This window comes from Myotis yumanensis, unplaced genomic scaffold (assembly GCF_028538775.1).
Source record: "Myotis yumanensis isolate MYYU_CA2020_CCGP unplaced genomic scaffold, mMyoYum1.0.hap1 SCAF_1, whole genome shotgun sequence".
Lineage (NCBI taxonomy): Eukaryota > Metazoa > Chordata > Mammalia > Chiroptera > Vespertilionidae > Myotis > Myotis yumanensis.
Window position 1 is genome coordinate 33,992,593 of NW_027223752.1, and position 20,650 is coordinate 34,013,242.

Here is a 20,650-nt window from a genome sequence, read left to right on the forward strand (position 1 = left end):
CCTCTGCTCTTCTTTCCAACTCGGCATTCACGCTCCATACATTTTATCTCCTCCTGTTGTCGGCCACCGGCCACCGCGGTGTCATTGTGGTCCCCACCTAGTTGATGCCACAGAGGCCCTCGGAAACCTCCTCTGCTCCTCCCGACCCAGGCAGCCCATCGTCACACAGGCAGCCAGAGGGTCCGTGCAGCAGCCATATATGGTCAGGCTGTTCCCCGCTGGAAACCCTTCGGCGCCTCCCCAGGGCTTTGCGCCTGCAGCCCACATTCCTTAGCACAGCTTGCAGGATCCTTCGTGAGCTGGCACCTGCTTTGGTCCCAGCTAGCTTTTCCCAAAAAGGCCTCGGTCCTCAGGCCCCTGGCCACACGAGACATTCAGTCCTCCCGCATTCCGTGCTAACTGCCTTTTTTTTGGTTTTGTTTTAACCCCAATACTTTTTTTCTATTTCCCTTGCAGATGAAATTCATGGCGGGGGGTGGGGGGGAGGTAGTAAAATATATATATAACATAAAATTTACCATTTTGACCATTAAAAAAATCTTATTGATTTTAGAGGGGGTAGGGGAGAGAAACATTGATTTATTGTTCCACTCATTCATGCATTCATTGGTTGATTCTTATATGTGCCCTGAACAGGGATTGAACCCTCAACCTTGTGTATCAGGGCAATGCTCTAACCAACTGAACGCCCTGGCCAGGGCCTGACCATTTTTAAGGGTACAGTTTAGTGGCATTTAGTACATTCACGTTGTTGTGCACCCATCACCACCATCCGTCTCCAGAACTGAAGGTCCATATTCCTTAAATGCTAACTCCCCGTTCCTCCGCCCCCCCCCCCCCCCCCCCCCCCCCGCCCCCGCCGAGCCCCTCACAGCCACCATTCTACTTTCTGTCTCTGATGTGACTACTCTGGGAGCCTCACATTAGTGGAATCATACAGTGTTTGTCCTTTTGTGACTGGCTTATTTCCTTTAGCATCATGTCTTCCAGTTTATCCACGGTATAGCATGGGTCAGAATTTCCTTCCCCCTTTTTTTAGGCTGAGTAATATTCCATTACTCAGAAGTGGAATTGTTGGATAATATGGTAATTCCATGCTTAGGTTATTTAAAAATTTATTATTTTAATCCTTACCTGAAGATGAAGATTAAAATAATAAAATTTTAAATGGATTTTTTATTTCATTTTAATTTTTTATAGAGTAAGGGAGAAAGACGTTGATGTGAGAGAAACATGATGGGTTACCGTCTGTATATGCCGCCTTTTAGTGTGCGGACGACATTCCAGCCAACTTAGCTACCAGGCCGGGGCAGTGTTTAAGTTTTTAGGAACTGCCATACTGTTTTCTCCAATGACCTTTTAGAGCATTCTTCTCTACTGACCTCCTCTCCCAACATTTATTAGTTTGAATATTTTCTTAGTTTTAGAAAAACCAACCAACCTAGCATTGTTTTTTTTTTTTATTCTCTAAAACTCAGCTCAAGAGTTTTCTCCAGGAATTCTTCCCTGCCCACCCCCCACCCCCAATGTGAGTGGCTGCCCTCCTCCAGGCTCCAGTAGCACCCCATTAATTTCTCTATTGTGTCATTTGCCGTGTGGTTTAGTCATCGAGGCTCACTTGTTCTCCCCCCCACTCCACCCTGAGCTCCTTGTGGCCTCATCCCTGTGTCCCAAGTGCTTAGAACGGTGCTTGGCATGGAGGTGACACTCGGCAGGCGTCAGAGTGACCGGATGCCCCGCAGCGGGCTTTTCTGTGTAACCATTAGGGCGCCCCGCTGAATGGCGGCCTGCGCCCAAGGAGGACTTGTACATGGCTGTCAAGTAGGCTCGTCTCTTTCCAGAGGCTCGGGGAGACCGAGTCACCCAGCGTCTCTGGAGATGGGTGGGATGACAAGAGAAGGAAGGAGGTGCTGCCTGCAGAGGTCCTCGAAGTGTGGTCCCTGGACCACCCACACCAGGATCCGAGGCCCCACCCAGACCTCCTGAATCAGAAACTAGGAGGTGGGGGAGCGGCTGGACATCTGTGGTTAGCTGGCGCTCCAGGTGGTTTTGTGCTGACTGAAGTTCGAAAACCGCTGGCCTTGCTCAGGCTCAGCAGGGCTGAGGGCTGGGGCTGGGGTGTGGCTGGAGCAGCTGGCGGTGGTGGGAGGGAATGGGGTGAGTGGCAGTGGTGGCAGCGGTGGCACGTGGCACTGTCTCCAACCAGCCCATGGGAGGGAGCCCCTGTGGTTTCTCATCTGCTCAGGAGGATGGTGGGTGCCCTGCTGGAGAGGCAGGGCAGCGGCCACAGCCTTGGGAGGGCCACACGTGGGAAGTCTTGACTTAATAATAATCCAGCTGTGCCTCCCTGGGAGCTGCCAGGCCAAATGACATCTGCGGCAGGAAAGCTGGGAGCCCCCTGTAGACGTGCTATGCTGACAGGGTGGGCCTGGCCCAGCATGACGGCTGCCCAGCCCCTGAGCCTGCTCAGCCAGGCTACTGACATGCCTTGGGGCGCGGTGCCGGGCTGGTGACCATGACAAGTGCAAGGGCCCTGAGTTTCAGGCTCTCAGGTGGCTGTTCTCAGCCTTTGGGGGGTTGTGACCGTTTAGACACTGAAAGCTGTGTCCCTCCTCCAGGTTTGGGCACATGTGTTGCACATAAACATTTTTCAAGTAGTTTCAGGGGGTTTCTGGAGGCTACGGTTCTGGGATGATGCTCTCTGAATGGGGTGTTTGGAGAACCAGCCCCCCCCTGCCCCCCCCCCCCCCCATCCCCTGTGTCCACACAGCTCCTGGCCCTGAAACCTGAGCAGCAGAAGCTCCCACGTGGAAGGTGGAGATGGGGGAGTGGGGCGTGGTGGCTGAGTGAGGGTGGGGGTTGAACTGGAGCTGAGCCGAGGGCGCCCACAAGAGGCAGTACCAGGACAAGAGCCCTGTTTGTCCAATGAGAGCGGGGTGCTGTGGGCGGCTCCACGTGAACCCCGCTGGGAACCTTTTCACAATACTCTGGGGTCACCCGCACCCCTCTCCCAGGCCCAGGCTAGACTGCATGGAGTTCAGGGCCTTCCCATGTGCTGTTCCTTCTGCCTTGATCACCGTTCCCTGCTGTCTAGGCCTGGCTGTCCTCCCTCTCAGAGGCCCTCTCCTGCACTCCGAGACTCCTCTTCCTCCTGCCCGCCCTCCTCTTCTGCAGCCTCTTTTCAGGCAGTTATTTTAAGCTTTTCTGTGTTTGGGTGTTTGTATGTATTTATTTGTGTGTTTCTCTACTGAACATCTGTCTCTCTTCCTGGGCCATAAGTGCATGAGGGCAGGAAATGGTTTTGTTCACCCCCGTATTCCTGGTGCCCAGCCAGGTCCCTGACACACGTTAGGGCAGTGGTTCTCAACCTTCTGGCCCTTTAAATACAGCTCCTCATGTTGTGACCCAACCATAAAATTATTTTCGTTGCTACTTCATAACTGTAATGTTGCTACTGTTATGAATTGTAATGTAAATATCTGATATACAGGATGGTCTTAGGCGACCCCCGTGAAAGGGTCGTTCGACCGCCAAAGGGGTCTCGACCCACAGGTTGAGAACCGCTGCGTTAGGGGCTTCATGCAGGATTGTTGAGTGGACGCAAGCAGTTAGGTCCGAGACGTGGGAGAAAGCAGAGCCTCTCTGGGCGCGCCCTTTTGGGAGAAAGCAGAGCCGCGGTGGGCGCGCCCTCTCATTCCCCGCCCGGTGAGAATGTGCGGTGAGAGTGTCCGGTGGGGATGTGCCCAGCATGCGGGTGCTGAGTGAGAGCGCAGCCCCGGCGGTGGATTATTATCTCACCTTCCCTTTCCCCCTCTCGGTCTGCATTCAGGTGAGCGCCTGGCCAAGCCGGAGCGAGGCAAGATGCGGGTGCACAAGATCTCCAACGTCAACAAGGCCCTGGACTTCATAGCCAGCAAGGGGGTCAAGCTGGTGTCCATTGGAGCGGAAGGTGAGTACGGCCGGCCCTCGGGCTGCCCCTCAGAGCCTGAGCTTATGCTCTCCTGCTCCCCTGGGCCTTTCCCACCCTGACTCCTGTGCCCACACATCCTGGGGGCATTTGGAAGTGGGGCTCCCAACGCCTCCATCTGGTTGATCTCATGGATTCTTCCTGTAACAACAGTACCTTCCATCTAAGCTTAGCCTCCTCCACCTGTCCATCCGCTCCACTCCTGGCAAACAAAAGTCCACTCCCTGGTCCACACCTCGACACCCCTCAGCCAGTCCCAGCGCTGGGGAACCCTGTGTGTGCAGTGCCGCCTCCCTCGTCTGCAGGCCTGGCTGCACTTCGCTGCCCAAGGTGGAGAATTCTGTGGGCTGGGGAGAGGGTGCAGATACCGGTGGGTGGAGGGTGGCGGCTGCCCTGAGGCTCCACGGCCCGGAAGGCTGATGCCCACAAGCCTTTAGGAACATTCTTAATAGCATTTTCCCGCAGAGTAGCTTCTTGGCTCTTTTTCCTTCACTTAAAAGAATTTTTAAGGCTCAGTTGAAACCATGATTATCACCTTCTTAATGGTTAAAGGGAGGTAGCACTGCTTCTGTGTGCAGCGTGGTGGCTCTGAAGGACTCGGGGAGGGTCGGGCGATTAGATGAGAATAACCAAGCCGCGTCAGGACTGTCGGGTGGATTCAGCAAGTATGCATTGGGCACCTGCTGTGTGTGCCAGAGATCGAGAGATGAATAAGATGCAGCCGCCATTCACTCACTCACTCACTCACTCACTCACTCACTCGTTCGCTCACGGTATGGCCATGGCTGTGATTACTGACTACTTCCCCTGTGGCAGGTACTGTGCACCAGTGCTCTCATTTAATCCTCACACCAGCCCCATGCGGTGGCTCTAATTACTGCTTCCATTTCACGAAAAGAAAACAGGTGCCTCAATAGATTAAGTAGCTTGCTCAAGGTCCCATCGTGAGTGGCAAAGCCAGCACTCAAACCCGGGTCTGCGGGACCCCGGAGAGGGGCCTTTCCTTGAGGAGGGGGGCCTTGCTTCAGTCAGTCCACAGGAGCAGGTCTCTTCCCGGGTCGATGACCTTCAAGTCCCCCTCCTCCTTTTTCTAGAAATCAAAGGATTTCTCTGTTGCTACATCAAACTGAGAGCCTTTGGCACAAGGGTCTGCAAAGCACAGTCCAGGAGGTCGAAACTGGCCGACGCGGGTTTTTGTAAATATTGGAACTCGGCCACACTGTTTGTTTACATACTGTCCTCGCCGCTTTCCTGCTATGAGGGAGCGTTGAGTAGCTGTGACAGAGACCGTTTGGCCTACAGAGCGAAAATATTTCCTACCCGGTCCTTCACAGAAAAGTTTGCTGCCTCCTGCCTGTCGGGGACTTGGGCTAGCTTGAGGCAGTCACCGGTGTCCCAGCACCCCTCAGCTGGGAGGCGGAGACCAGCCTTCTACACCCTTGTGGCCCCTGCTCCTAGCAGTGTGATGCACATAGTAGGTGATCAGTAAATGTTTGAAGGACTTGCACATAGCAGGGTAATTTGTGAGTGGGAAAATGTTCTCTGCCTTTAAATAAGAAAAAAGAAAAGTTTGTTCTGTTAGGGAGGGAATAAAGTCTTGGCAGAAGAAGTTTTCACCAGGCAGAGATGAGAAGCCAAAGAAATTGCTACTCAGGTGATCAGGTGCAGGGTCAGCTGCCCTCTGGGGCGGAGAAGTAGAGGATGTGTGAGGTGGGCCAGGGGAGGGCAGTAGGGGTGGTGGGGACTGTGGAGTACACGCACATACTTATATGAGATGGAGAAAGACGGGGCAGCTGCTACATAGATGCAGCCAATTGCTGCCTGGTGGGAGTCCAGGTCCAGCACTGCTAGATCTTTCTTTTTTTTTCTTTTTTCAAAAGAAGCCAGAAACCCAAATTTTTAGAAAGGAAAATTTAACTATTTTTGAAAAAAACATGTTTAAGACCTTGTGCACCAAAGGGAAGGAAGGAGAGAAGAGCATGTGCCAAGTTCCGGATCTGTGCCTGGCTGTCGGTTCACACGGTTGTCCTCCTGCCGTGAGCAGACCTGTAGAGTGAGCGCCACCAGCCACCTTTCACAGTCAGGGGTTCGGGGCTCAGGAAGGTTGCTGGAGTGGAAGCGTGTGGTGCTGTTGATCGCGGGCTCTGGGCCAGGCTGCCTCCTTGTGGCAGAGCCGGGACTGCACCCCGGGCTTCCGGTTCCAGAGCTGAGGTCTAAACCTCTTTCCATCACCCCCAGGCACGGCGCCCCCCCCCCCCCTCCTCCCCCGCAGGGGCGCAGGACAGGACTTCTTCCACATGCGGTTTTCCTCGGCCGGACAGGGTGGCTGCGCTCGCCTCAGCAGAGGGGTGGGGACCAAAGACCTAAACCCGAACCACCACCTCTGATCTTTGGAAGTCACGTAGCCTTGCTGGCCGTGGTTTCCAGCTCCTTCCCCACAGGCCTCGCTTCTCCAGAGATGTCTGAAGGCTCCCTTCAGGTGGGATAGCCTTGTCTTCTCCCTTCAGGTGGGATAGCTCCGGGCGGAGGCTCCCCGCTTTGAAAGCGTCTTTCTCCTTTCATGCTGAGCTCCAGGATCGTGCGTGTGGGATGGCTGCTCTGCTGAGCCAGGAAACGAGATGAGCTCCAAATGGGTTTTGTGTATTTTAACGAAATGGATTTCACTGCGTAGATGATACAATAAAAGGCAGTGGAGCGGGTCCCCTGCAGTGAGCTCTCCTGGGGCTTGGGGTGGGCGAGATGTTGCTGGCTGGCCCGACTGAGGAGCATCCTGTGCTGTGGGGACTGGGGGGGTCAGGGGAGACCCTGGACCTTTGAAGGTTGTCGCTTGGTGCTGGACTAGACTCTGATCGGCCCTGAAGTGCAGGACCAGCCGGGAACGGGACCTCTGGGCAGGCTGGTTGTGGATTCAATCGGAGCCTCCGGGAATGGGCAGGGCTCTGGGGCCTCCCGGTCCCCGAGATGGTCAGATGGAGGCTGGAGGCAGCCTCGGGGAGGGGTTCGTGTAGACACTTCAGGTTGCTTGTATGACCCTCGATTCTGAAATTTCTAGGGTCATGGGGCTGGGGCTTCACCTGGGTGAGTGGGTGGAATTTAACCAGGTGAGGGGACCTAGGCAGGATTTTTTTTAACCTTTTGGGCAGGGAAAGCATGACGGTTGTGGGTGCCAAGAGCTTGGGCTGGCGGTGATGCCTCAGCGTTTGTCCTGAGGGTGGAGGGGGTGGTGCCGTAGGTGCAGCGTTGGTCTGGAGGTGGTGACCCCGGGGGCTGGTTTCCCTCCTGTGGGATTCCTCAGTGTCGTTCATTCTGCTGCCTGAACACTGTACAGATGGCGGTACCCTGGAGGGCCGATGGGGGGAAGTGAGAGCGGGTTTCGAGTAAGTTCTAGATGGGAGCAGCTGCATAGCTACTGTAGACCAGGAAAGGCAGAAACGAGCCTCCACTTCTCCCCACACTCACGGCAGCGTTGTTAACAGGGCCCAGTTGTGGCCTTGGGACCTCCTTTTAGACCCAGCGTTCCCTGCAGCCTCCTGACGTAAAGCTTTCTGCGAGGTGGGGCATCCCTGCTCCGAACACAGAGGTGCCTGGGAGAGGACCTGCCTTTCTGGGGAGGGTCGCACGCTGAGGTGGATGGGAGTCAGGTGGGCGCTGGGGCTGGGCGGGGCCCAGGTGTTCAGGGATCACACCCCTCTCTTCGCCTGTACTTGGCTCCTCCGTTTTCTGGAGCGACATTGCTTCTTTGGTGTGAGAATCAGTAAATAAAACCTCTGGACCCCCTGGGGGTTTTCTGGGGAAGGAGGAGAGGAGGAACTAGGAAGCTGCCTAGTCTTCATTAGTGCTGGGAGGGCGCTGAGCCCGGGGCCAGCGGGAGGCCTGGGTATGGGGCCTGGACAGGGGGGTTGGCTGGGGGCGCAGGGGGGACACAGGGTGCGGGGAGGGGGGGGGGAGCAGCACCACAGCCTTCACTCCCGGAAAGGCCAACAGGCAGCATTAGTACCAGTGGACCTTTTTCTAGACGTTAAACAAATTTCCCCTTGTATTCAGAATGCTGTTCATAAAATTTTGTGGCTGCTTTTTTATGCTTTCCATATTACTGTGTAAAGATTTTCCCTAGTCATTAAAAACCCGAGAATGTAATTTTAATGGCTGTGCCAATTATCTGTTTGTTGGGCACAGCTGTGCTCTGTTCCGGGCGGACAGGCCTGCGTTTCCTCTGCCCATCCACCCACTGGTTAGAGTCCTCCAGTGTTCGTCCATTCATTCATTCATTCATTCATTCAGCAGATACTGACTGAGAGCGTTCTCTGTGCCAGGCACTGTGCTGGGCTCTAAGCAGTGGTGCAAAACAGAAAAAATCACGACCCTCCTGGAGCTTATGTTCTAGAAGGGGAGAGAGAAAACACGCACATACTTACATCAGACGGAGAAAGATGAAGTGAGGAGGCAAGTGGGTGGTTGAGGAAAATTTCAGTGAGAAGGTGAAGGGCGAGTGGAGATGTGGAGAGGGTGTGGAGAGGAGAGGGCAGGGAGAGCTGTGGCTGGAGGGTGGTGGGGGGAGCGGCCCAGGGGCCCCGCCTGCCATCGGCCTCGACTCTTGAGTGAGGTGGAAGCCACGGAGGTTTTGAGCAGAGAGGGATGGGGTCTGGGCATTTGCTCAGGGAGGCCTTGTACTTTGTACATTCACACGGCTTCTGATTTGGGGCCATGAGAGAGAACCTCACAGCAAGCACCTTCGTACGACAGCTGTATTCTGCGTTTCACATCTGTGGCGAGGGATGGATTCCTGGAGGGAGAATTCACTCTCGGAAAGTTGAACAGCTTCGAGGTGCTTGCTCCTCTTGCCAGATTATTTCCCAGAAAGTGTTTTTTGTTTTGTTTTAGGCTAATGCCCACTTCCAGCCATGGTATGGTCGCCTTGGTGCCATCAAGGCGTATGTTTTCTTTTTATTTTATTTTTTTTAACTTTGCTAATTTAACAGCTGGGAAAACGGTGTCTGATTTCTTTAATTACAAGTGAGATTGAACATCCTATGAAGGGGTTATTCTATTTCATGCCTCATAAAGTGTCTGTTCATGTCCTTTGTCTATGTATCTGTTGTGAATTTAGGCTTTTTTTCTTATCAATTTATATAAACTCTTTAAATGTTACGGATATGAAACCCATTAGAAGTCACAAATGAAAGGGCACTTAAAAAATCTCAAACCTTTACGAACTCTCAACGGACACTCCCCCCCCCCACCACCCCCAGCGTGCTCTGCAGAGAGCTGGCTGGGGTTGTGTTTGCTCAGGAACATGGTCGCATGGTGCTACAGCTCCCTGTGTCTCTAACCCAGGCCCTCCCACTCAGGTCTGGGCCCTGCTGGTGTCTGGGGTCCTGGCAGGGGCATTTAAGGCCCCCGTGTGCAGGAAGAGTTACATCCTGTCCCACGTCCAAAGTGGACACGGCCCCTCCTTTGCTCAGCACCCAGTGCAGGCTCCTCAGAGCCCCGCCCCGGAAGCAGCAGCGATACCCTGTGCCTCCCGTGGCCAGACAGCAGCATGCACATTCCCCTCCCTTCTCTGAATTTCCTTAATGGAATCCACTCTTGTTTAATGGGTTTGTGGGAAACAAACTCGAGTGGACACTGGCTCGGGGAACCCTGGAAGTTGCCCCTTCTCATGATTCTGTTGCGTCTGCCCTAAGAGCTCATGTTGCAGGTGGGAAAAGAAAAGTCAGATACCCTTTGGGTGCCTCACTCTTCACCGGAGTGCCTCACCACAGGGCCAGGTTTCCGTCTCCTGGTCTGGAAGCGGGTGAGGGTAAGGAGTTTGCATTGGATTGTGAGCTGCTCAAGCCCCAAGACTACAAGTGGCTCCCTGTCTTGGGCGCTTCCAGGCAGGGCTCATTTATGTTTGTGTTGCCTGGTGCAGAAGATATTCATCGGACTTATAGCATTACTTGAAAAGTTGAAAAAGTGCTGCTTAGACTGAGTTTAGTGGGGCATCTCGTTATGGTCTTGCAGCGGTTTGGTTTTTTCTCTTAATTAAAAAATACCCAGTGAATGGCAGGATGAGGTTGATGTGTGGGTTAGCAGAGCCTTCAGGGTGGCAGTTTGCAAACCTTCGTTAGGTGGGTGCTCTCTGGGGCCTGCACTGGTGTGAGGCCGTGCCCAGAGGCCCTTAGCTCAGAGCTGCCAAGACATCTGTGGTGACTTAGAAACCCTCCCGCTCTCTGTCAGGCTGGTGGACACCCCTCAGGGTTTAAGTCACCCCCTTCTCTGTTTCCTCTCCTGATGTACCCAGTAGAGTTGACCATTCCCACCTTGTACCCCCAGGGCACCCCTAGTCTACCACCTTGTGCCTCTGGGACTCCCCCAGATCAGGTCACCTGTGAAGTGCAATTGCACTAACTTTAGAAAATATACGGACTTCCCTCTAGCAGTGGAACATGTGGTCTTTGATTCTCCACACGGTGCACAGAGCGACGTGGGTGCTCAGGGGATGCTAACTCTGCCCCGGTACGACCCATCCTGCTGCTGTTTTTGTAGAAATCGTGGATGGGAACGCGAAAATGACCCTGGGCATGATCTGGACCATCATCCTCCGCTTCGCCATCCAGGACATCTCCGTGGAAGGTAGGTCTGCTCGGTTCCATGACTTCCCCAAGCCCCGCTCCGGGCCTGGCTCAGCCTCGAGGGCTCTCTGGCCTGGGCAGTGGGGCCTGATGGGCCACATCCTGAGCTTCTGACCCATTTCTAGCATCTGTCCTCCCTCCTAGTCCGTAGAGAACTGTTTGAGGTGCTGGTTCCCACAGGCGGTTGGCGCCAGGGAAACGCCCCACTTTGAGAAAGCCCAAGGTTGCTGTGGGGAAGTGCATTGGAAACCCCGCTTGGCTCTTGGATTGTTAAATCTTGAAAAGGTAGGGGACTAGCAGCCAGGAGGGCCTGCTGGGGTGGGGAGCGGACCCCAGCTCTTCCACTTTGCTCCCATAGCACCCTCTGGTGGCCGCTTTGTAGACCTGCAAGGGGCCACCACAAGTCAGTGATCTCTAAACTTTTGATTCTACATTCCAGCACCCTTTGAGCTATGTGTTTATTTTGTCATAATTTATGTTTATGTATTTCCAAGCATGTTACAAAACATACAAAAACAAATGGAAAAAAATAAGATGGAGATAATATTTTAAATTAATTTTAAAGGAAACTTTAAAGAAATCTTTAAAAGGTTTTTATTCAAAGTAACTTTTTAATGAGAACAGCGTGGACTAAATTGCTTTGTTACGGAAATCTTGGCTTGACACGCAGTGATACAGCGATGTGAGGATCTAAGTTTGGTATTTAGGGTGGAAGTGGTCAAAAGATGCCCACAGTAGTCACTGAGAGCATGGTTCTTGTCAGTGATGGTAAATATCAGTCCGTTTTTCAAGTAGCCTTGGTGAGTTTGATTTTTTGGGGCAGACTTGTCGTCAGCTCCTATTAAACAGTTATTATTTTAATCTTGTAGCTGACCAACTTGAACTGAGAGTAGAAACATTAGCTTTGCTGATTTTTAAAAATTGTTTGTGCTTGAATTATCATGTTGTCTTTGTAGGAATCGTTTAACGTCATTTTAAAGTTTATTTTGTGAATTGAAAGTCAACGAGGTCATCCAGGAAGCCACTTCACTCGGTGTTATAACCTGCAATTCACAGAAGTGAACACATGGGGGCGGTGTGGTCGGCAGCCCTCCTGTTCTGGGAGCTCCTGGGTCCCCTCCAATACCTACCTACCTGCCTTATCCGATAGTCATGTGTTGGCTTCACATACACCAACAGCGTTGATCCATGCATTCAATAGAAGGAGACCGTAGTTTTTAGATGAACACGCAATCTGAATAGGGGTCCCAATGCTTTCTTTCCATATGGCATACACGCTCCTGTCTAGGGATTCCTGAATTTTAGATTTCGTAGACCAATAGGTTGCCCACTTATTTTGTATCGTTACCATTTCTTGGATAGAAGGGAGTGACAGGGCGGTAGTCCGAAAGGCCGCTATCTCAGCATTTCGGTGCGTGCTGCAGCTAGCTCTGCACAGCTTCCTAGCTGGCTTCTGTGTCCGATGACTTCTCAGCCTTTGTCAGCAGCAGGGCTTGGATCTAGGGGTCTTTGTGGGAACCCTCTATGTGAAGGAGCAGGGACCGGGCCAGCAAGATGGGGCCTCCCACGAGTCGACGGCCCTCCCACCGCCAAGCCAGCCCCTGATTGCTCTGCCCGCCTTCCCCCTCCACAGAGACGTCGGCGAAGGAAGGGCTGCTCTTGTGGTGTCAGAGAAAGACAGCCCCTTACAAAAACGTCAACATCCAGAACTTCCACATAAGGTGAGTGCCCGGGAGCTGAGGGGCTCCCTACAGGACTGAGGCCTTGTCCCCCGGGGCCCGCAGGCCCCCTGGGCTGGGTCGGTCTCAGCCCTAGACCAGAGCAGAGGCCCTTGGGGAAGAAGTCACTTTTCATGGGAGGGGAGGACTGCCGACGCTTAGGTGCCCCTCTCCCTGCCGGTGCTGCCATGGACGCAGCTACTGCCTCATACGCCCTTGGTGGTGCTCGGGCTGCTGGGGGTTCTGGAGCAGAGCAGACAGGATGGCCTTGGTATAGGGTAGCTGGGATGTGGCAGGTGCATCTCCACGTGCCAAGCCCCCTGGAGTCTTGACCCCGGCAGACAGGAATGTTCCTGCCCATCCTGTCTCCTCTGACTCCCGCTCTGAAGGGCTGTGTGTCCACCTGCGGGAAAAGGAGACCCTGCTCGGTGCTTTCCCCGTAGTTAGCGTTCCGCCCCAATCACCAGCTCGCCCCCTCCTCTCCCCCGGCAGCTGGAAGGACGGCCTTGGCTTCTGTGCCTTGATCCACCGACACCGGCCCGAGCTGATTGACTACGGGAAGCTGCGGAAGGTACGTGTGCTCCCCCGGCCGCTGGTCCCCAGTGGGCAGGGGTGGGCAGGACTGGGCCCCTGTTCTGAGAGCCCGGGGTCCAGCGTGAGGGTGTCCGTCTCCTTAAATTAGCCAAGAAGACAGCCTATTTAGAAGTAAGAAAAACACCTTCGCTGCTAGGACTCCCTCGGTCCCATATGTGCACAGCATGTGTGTGCGTGCCCACACTCACAGCCCACAAGGAAGAGATGAGAGCCACCGCAGCCATTTTGTGAGGTGATGGGGTAGTCAGTGGTGTTTCCCCCTCCTATTTCCCTGGTTTTAGAAGGTGGGTCTGTTACTTTCATAATTTAAAATACTGCACGTTCTTCGAGTCACTTATCCGAGCTGTGTCTGAGACTCGCTGTGCAGTCCTGGGCAGGTTCCCACAATGGGTTTGGTCTCCCTCAAACCTGCGGTGTGGCTGCAGGATTTTCTTGAGTCTGTTGTGTGTGTGGGGGGGGGGGGGGGGGGGGGCGCGGTGTTGAGGAGACCAGGAGCTGGGAGCTGTGTCTGTAGCCTCGTGGTGGTTCTTAGTGTCTGGGCCGGTAAAAGGATGCTGGCCTAGACCTTGGAGACTGTACTTACCCCATCTCCCTCTCAGTCCATCCCATGCCTCAGCCATGTGGCACAGGCATCCTGGGAAAGGCCACCCCTGGAGCCCTCCCTGTGCCCCCAATTGATGACCTGGCTCTCGGGTTGGAATGTTGCCAGTCTGCACTTGAGTCTCTTGGCAAGACAGCTCCTAGGAATGACCACTCTTGTATCTTCTCTCTTTCTTTTTTTTCAGAGAGAGAGAGAGAGAGAAACATCATTGATTTGCTGCCTCTTGCAATGCCTCCTACTGGGGACTGAGCCCACAGTCCAGGCATGTGCCCTGACCAGGAATCAAACTGTGACCTCTTGGTTCATAGGTTGACACTCAACCACTGAGCCACACTGCTGGGCTGTTCTTGTATTTTCCACTTAACCCTGACACGTGGAGAGCGCAGTGTTCAGCAAAGACCCCCACCTTACCTGCGCCCCACAAGGGCCCCGGCTGCTGCTCGGTTAGCCGGGTGAGCCTCGATGCTGCCGGTGTGGGAACTGCTCTGGCCATGCCTGGTGGCATCGGGCCCTGTGTTTCAAGGTGTGGGAGAGGAAGCTGCCAGACGGCTTTGGAGGGAGGAGAGGAGCAGATTCCCAACGCCTCTGGGCAGTCTCAGTTGGGCCTGAAGCTCACCTGGAAGGGCCAACCCCTGAAGGAGAGTAGCCGCTCCGGGCCCAGCGTGTGGCTGCGTCCAGGTGTGTGCACCCCGGGCAGCCCTTCCCAGGCTGGTCTCCTGGGGGATAGGAGGGTCCCAGCCAACTCGGCTCTGTGGTTGAGCATTGACCTATGAACCAGGAGGTCACGGTTCGATTCCTGGTCAGGGCACATGCCCGGGTCATGAGCTCGATCCCCAGTGTGGGGCGTGCAGGAGGCAGCTGATCCATGATTCTCTCTCATCGTTGAGGTTTCTATCTCTCTCTCCCCCTCCCTCTGAAATCAATAAAAATATATTTTTTAAAAAGAAAAATGTGTCAGTTGTAAAAACTCCCCGAGCCAGCTGAAAGCTGTCCAGGCCAAGTCAACCAGGCAGAGGCCAGGAATCCTGAAGATAGCGATTTTGTCTTTTAAAGGCATTGTCAGATGCCTCTTCACTGTTGCGCTGCTGCATTTTTGTGACAGGTGTACATGTTTCTGTGTCCCTTTGTGGGCGTGCTGGGGTGGCAGCAGCCGGTTCATCCACAGCTGTTCCCGCCCCCGTATAAAATGGGACCACACTAACCCTCCCCCATGCCATGGGCTCCAGGCACTCCGCCACGTGGGAGCTGGGAGTCCCGTGGCCTTTATCCGATACACGGCCAGCTCTGGCCCCACTCTCTGTCTTTCTCTGTATCTTTTCATTTCTCTCTGTTTCTTTAATTCAGTAGCATCAATAAAATCCAGCTCACATCCTAGTGCAGAGCTGGTCCTACTGCATCATGGGTACTTTCATGATTGGCACGGGGGAGCTGAGGGGCTCCGGCCGGGAGGCTCTTCCTTCCTGCACCCGCCTTTGGGGGCATGGGGGCCTGGTAGTCTCTGGGCACTGAGTGGGGCAGGCGGATGTGCACCCGTGGCCGGAGGCCTGCCCGAGGCCCTGGGCGGAAATGACCTTCACAGCTTGGTAGCATTGTGTTTCATTCTGGAAGCGGTTGGAGACGTTCCCAGAAGAGTTACACCTTCTCTGTTTTGAGCCATTTCTTCCTGAAAGCATCCCAAATGAATGTATTTATTTTTCTGGTCCCTGTGAGTCTCACCTTAGCACATGGGAAAACCAAGTCCTGGGATGACCACACCAGCTTGCTTTAGATTATTCCGGGGAACCAAGAAGAGAGTGGGAGGTCCTGTAAGGAACTCCCCCCACTAAGTTGTGGGTTTTCTCCCACGTAAAAAAAATTTTTTAAATTGTGGTGAACTATATATAACAAAAATTACCATTGTAACTGTTTTTTAAAATATGTTTTTATTGATTTCAGAGGAAGGAAGAGGGAGAGAGAGAGAAACATCAATGATGAGGGAGAATCATTGATCAGCTGCCTCCTGCGTGCCCCCCACTGGGGATAAAGCCCGCAACCTGGGCATGTGTCCTGACTGGGAATCGAACCGTGACCTCCTGGTTCATATGTTGACGCTCAGCCACTGAGCCACGCCGGCCAGGCATTGCAACTGTTTTTAAGTGTACAGTTCAGTGGCGTTCAGTACGTCCGTCCGCCTTGGTGTGCTGGCATCACCACCCTCCGTCTCCAGAGCTCTTTGCATCTGGCACAGAGGAGTCATACGGTGACTCGATGTTTAGCTTTTTGAAGAACTTCCACACTGTTTCCCACAGCAGCTGCACCGTCTTGCAGCCCTACCAGTGGGGGCACAAAGAGTTCGATTCCTCCACATCCTCGCCAATCCCAAATCAGTTTTCTTGAGAAAGTAGCGGAAATCAGAATAGTCAGAAGGCTGTGGCTGCTTGAGGGAGCCCCAGAATTTCGTGGATTGTGACCACCGAAGCGGCATGCGAGCTCCTAGAACAACTCTTCAGTAACAGATGGGGAAACTGAGGTCGGGTTTCCAGTCCCGCTCGCTGGTGGCCGAGCTGAAACCGGAAGCCAAGGCGGAGGGCACCCGGGCCAATGCCTTGCTCTCACACTCACTTCTAGCAATTCTTTCCTAGGCTGCAGGCCAGCATTCTTACCCCCCATTTCTCTGACAAACTAAGGCTTGAGAAGGCAAGATGGCATTTTTGTTGTTGTTAATCCTCACTGAGGATATTTTTCCCATTGATTTTTAGAGAGAGTAGAAGAGAGGGAGAGGATGGAGAGAGAGAGAGAGAGAGAGAGAGAGAGATATCAGTGTGACCGAGACACATTGATCGGTTGCATCCTGCACACCCCCAAGTGGGGCTGGGCATCGAACTGCAACCCAGTCACGTGCCCTTGACCAGGAATCGAACCTGTGACCCTTTAGTTCGCAGGTAGATGCTCTAACCGCTGAGTCACACTGGCCAGGGCAAAAGATGGTGTTTTAACCCCCTAGCCAGTGAGCCCAGGCGGTGAGGCTGGCTCCTGAGCACCTACTGCGGACGGGGCGGTAGTAGTCCCCTCTGGCCCAAGAATTGGCGATCACCCCTGTGCGGGTTGCCAGTATCTTGTCAAACCTCTCACTGTCTAACCTTCCCCTCTCCCTCTAGGACGATCCCCTCACAAATCTGAACACAGCCTTCGACGTGGCAGAGAAGTACCTGGACATCCCCAAGATGCTGGACGCCGAAGGTACAGGCGCTTTCTTTCTGGGCCTCCACCGCTTCTCTGTCCCACCCAGTGGCCAAGAGGGGTGGGCCCCAGCAGGCTGAGGTGGGAAGGGAGAAGGCCTGGTCTGTGGGGTCACCTGTGTGTCGGGGACCCCACAGTTCCCTGAGGTTTGGGGGAAGAGGTGACAGCTGGAGCTGAAGGCTGTTTCTTCATCGAAGGATGGTTCTCATTTCTGTTTTGGAGTCAGGGAGCGGGTGCCGGGGTGGAGCGTGGTGTTCTTTTGCTGTAGGGAAGGGAAAACATCTTTTTCCTCTACCCTCCTAACTTCTCCAGCTTGGGCCGTGTCAATTAGACTGACACTGAGATGAACAAGAGAAAAGCAAACAAGTTCATTAACACGTGCGTTACATACACACACACACACACATCCACACACACACCCCCCCCACACACGCTAACCCCGGTGGGTGTCTGTATGCACACCTAACTTTGTAAGGGAAGGTAGGGGAAGACCGGACCGGACACTTATGGAAAAGCAAATGACTTTTTGGAAAGATGAATGGCCCTTTCAGAAACTAGATGGGAGATGTGCTAGTTTGTGGCAGTATCTGTCTGTGTGGGGCCGTTTTCAAATACATATGAAAGCAGAGACGTAAGTACAATGACCTTCCATATACCTGTCATCCAGACAAAACAATTCCTGAGATTTTGTTTTATTTTTTCTTTTCCTTTTTTGTTCTCTTTGTTGAAATGTTTTAAAGCAAATGCCAGACATCACAGTGTTTCATTGCTACAGACTTTGGACTGTGTACCTTTAACACGTGGCTGTTTCCTTAGGCAACCGCAAGGCAGTGTTCGCACCTCGCACGTTGCCGGGGGTTCCTTGATTCACTGTGCAGCTCACAATTACATTTCCCCATCGTCTCTTTTTATTTATTTTTTAAAATATATTTTATTTTTTACAGAGAGGAAGGGAGAGGGATAGAGAGTTAGGAACATGGATGAGAGAGACAGACATCGATCAGCTGCTTCCTGCATACCCCCTACTGGGGATGTGCCCGCAACCAAGGTACATGCCCTTGACTGGAATCGAACCTGGGACCCTTCAGTCCACAGGCCAACGCTTTGTCCACTGAGCCAAACCGGTCAGGGCCCCATCGTCTCTTTTTAGAGTTGGTTTGTTTAAATGAGGATCCAACCAAGGTCTGCACATGGCCATTAGTTATTCTATTTCTTATGCCTTTTCTAATCTGTAGCACTTTCACCCTCCCTCCTACTCCTTTTATTTCTGCCCCTGGACTTGCTGCAGAGCTGGCCCAGCTGGCCCCTGCCAGGTTTCTCACTCGGGGTTTGCTGCCTGCTTCCTCGGGGCACCGTTTCATTCCTCGGCCTTTCGTATTCCCATAAGTCAGCGGTTCTCAACCTGTGGGCTGCGACCCCTTTGGGGGTCGAACGACCCTTTCACAGGGGTCGCCTAAAACCATCGGAAAACACACATATAATTACATATTGTTTTTGTGATTAATCACTATGCTTTCATTATGTTCAATTTGTAACAATGAAATTGGGGGTCACCACAACATGAGGAACTGTATTAAAGGGTCGCGGCATTAGGAAGGTTGAGAACCACTGCCATAAGTGGAAGCCGATGCCAGAAGCTGGTAGATTCAGGCTCAGCATCTCCGCAAGATGCTTGGTGGTTCGGCGAGCCACCCGCCAGGAGGCGTCCCTCGTATTCACCAGCTCTAACTCCAGGTTTTTCTTGACAGACATCGTGGGGACCGCCCGACCAGATGAGAAAGCCATCATGACTTACGTGTCCAGCTTCTACCATGCCTTCTCTGGCGCCCAGAAGGTACTGGAGGCCCCCGCTCCTTCCTTGCCCAGCACACCTCATGCCAGACCCCAAGCCACGCCCTCCTGCCCGCCCCCACCTCCCTGGCGACAGGGTCAGGATGGTCCGTCTCGTTGGTAGAGTGAGCCCCTGGTGCCGACGTGGTGTGTTCTTGCTCTACCCTCCCACCCTGCACCTGTGCTCTCATCTTCCTCTGCTTCTCTGAGAAAACTGGGCACGAGCTCACCTTCTGGGACCCAGACAGCTGTCTTCAGCAGGAAGGGCTGCGTGGGTGCAATCAGCCAGGGTGGCCCTGGAAGGCACAGGGGGCAGCATGCCCTCTGGCCCCACCTCGGTTGGAGCAGGGCGTCCCTTGAGAGGGAGACCCGGGGAGGTGCCTCCTGTCCTCACTGACCTGTTGGCAAAGGTGTCAGGAAGCCCCCACCTTTCTCCCGTGTGGACACGATTTGGCAGATCTGTGCACGGCCCTGGGGCTTTGGTGCTTCCTCCCGTATCCTGCCGGGGACCCCCATGCAGGGGCACTCTGTTCTGTGTTCCTGGACACAAGCACAACCCCTTGGAGGGAAGAAGGGAGGTGGGAGCTGCGAGCCCCTTCGAGTGTCCCGGCCCAGTTTGGCTCCGGGAGCCCTGAGGCTAAGGTCCCTTGGTGGCTGCTCCGTACTGCACCAGGCTGCACACGGAGGGCGTCATTCACGTGCAGACGTGGAAGACACGAATGCTCCCCTGGCCACGCTTGGTCAGCAGCAGGAGCCCTCTCCCAGGCCCCTCGCAGGCAGGACCCGGAAGCACAACATCCAGGCCGCTGTGGACATGGGACCACAGGCTTGGCCTGCACGGCTTTGGGCCGTGGACCTGTCATGTGCTCCGGCAAATTCCCGTCCTCGGCACGGCGTCTGAGTGATCCCTCTACTGCCCCCGCCTCTGCCCAGTCTGCCCTGATGCTCTCTCTCCCTACCTTGTCTCAGCCTTGCTCTCCCCACCCCATGCCCCTTCTCCTCTTTCCATCTCATTTCCCCTCTCTGCCATTGCCTCACTCCTGTCTGTCTGTCTGTCTGGTGTTCTCTCTGTCCCCCCTGCGATGGGGTGTGTTCTGTGCTTCTGCTGCCCACTGTCTCCTCAACCTCTTCTCCTTCTCTGTGCAGATGTGTGGGCACGCTAAGGCGGGATGGGAAGGCCATGTGACCTAATGTTTCATGTCACTGCCGCGCCTTCTCGGGCGCGCAGAAGGTGAGCTCTCCCTCAGCCTCACCCACGCTCCCTGCCGCCCTCTGCCCGTCTCCTCATCCTCCGGGTACCCTGGGCGCAGCTTCACGGAGCAGGGCGCTCTCTGAACCGTGCCCAGGACACTTGAAGATTCCAGAGGCTCTAATGGCCGCCGGCATCCCTGTCCCTGCACGCTGGGCAGGGTGGGCGTCACAGCCCGGAAGGAAGCCTGTGGTTTCAGCTCCTGCCCTAGACAAGAGCCCTTATCCCAGCAGCACAGCTCTTGGCTCTGCTTCCTGTCTGTTCCCATAAGTCCCCAGGCCCCCTTCGCTTCTCTCTCCCTCCTCCCCACTGAGGCCACACCATCCTCTCAAATAGTCCAGCGGCCAGGGCAGCCAGAAGCCTTCCTGCCTTCTCCCTGGTGTCCAGGCCGGAGGCACAGAGCCCTGCCTGACCCTTCCCACCAGGCCCGCCACGGGCAGTGGGGCAGCTGCACACTGCACAAGAGGGCCTGTGTGCACCGTGGACAATGCAGATTGCAAGGTGTGTCACTAGAATCCCGCAGACGGCAGTAAAAATGCCTTCTCACATAGTCCATATGGCAGTGTTCCAGCAAAGGTGCCCCGAGGAAGAGGTGCCTTTAAAAAATTACACAGAGGCACATCCATTCCTGGCCTGGACGGGCACCCAAGGCTCCCCCCTTCCTTCCAGGCCTCACTGGCGCTGATTAGACAGAGGTGTCCTCCCAGGTGCCCCGGCGCTCCCAGGATGCCCAGCCCTTGCAGCCTCTCCTCTGGCCTGCCTCTCGCTCCTCTTTCTCTTTGTCCCACCTCTGCTGCTGCTCTCTCTTGTCAATTTCTTCCAGCCCCTCAGACCCCCCACCTTTTAGCCGGGATGGGA

The 20,650-nt window shown here is 54.3% G+C and overlaps 1 protein-coding gene across 4 annotated transcripts in view; it reads left to right on the forward strand.

The window, feature by feature from the left end:
• The window catches only part of ACTN1 (actinin alpha 1), a 114,722-nt gene that overhangs the window by 73,110 nt on the left and 20,962 nt on the right, over positions 1 to 20,650 (forward strand). For all 4 annotated transcript variants that reach the window (XM_070417750.1, XM_070417724.1, XM_070417731.1 and 1 more), the window contains 6 exons: positions 3,830 to 3,949; positions 10,496 to 10,582; positions 12,215 to 12,302; positions 12,792 to 12,870; positions 16,632 to 16,713; positions 18,462 to 18,547. In XM_070417750.1, coding sequence (XP_070273851.1) covers positions 3,830 to 3,949; positions 10,496 to 10,582; positions 12,215 to 12,302; positions 12,792 to 12,870; positions 16,632 to 16,713; positions 18,462 to 18,547 — 542 coding nt within the window. The remainder of the gene's footprint in view (positions 1 to 3,829; positions 3,950 to 10,495; positions 10,583 to 12,214; positions 12,303 to 12,791; positions 12,871 to 16,631; positions 16,714 to 18,461; positions 18,548 to 20,650) is intronic.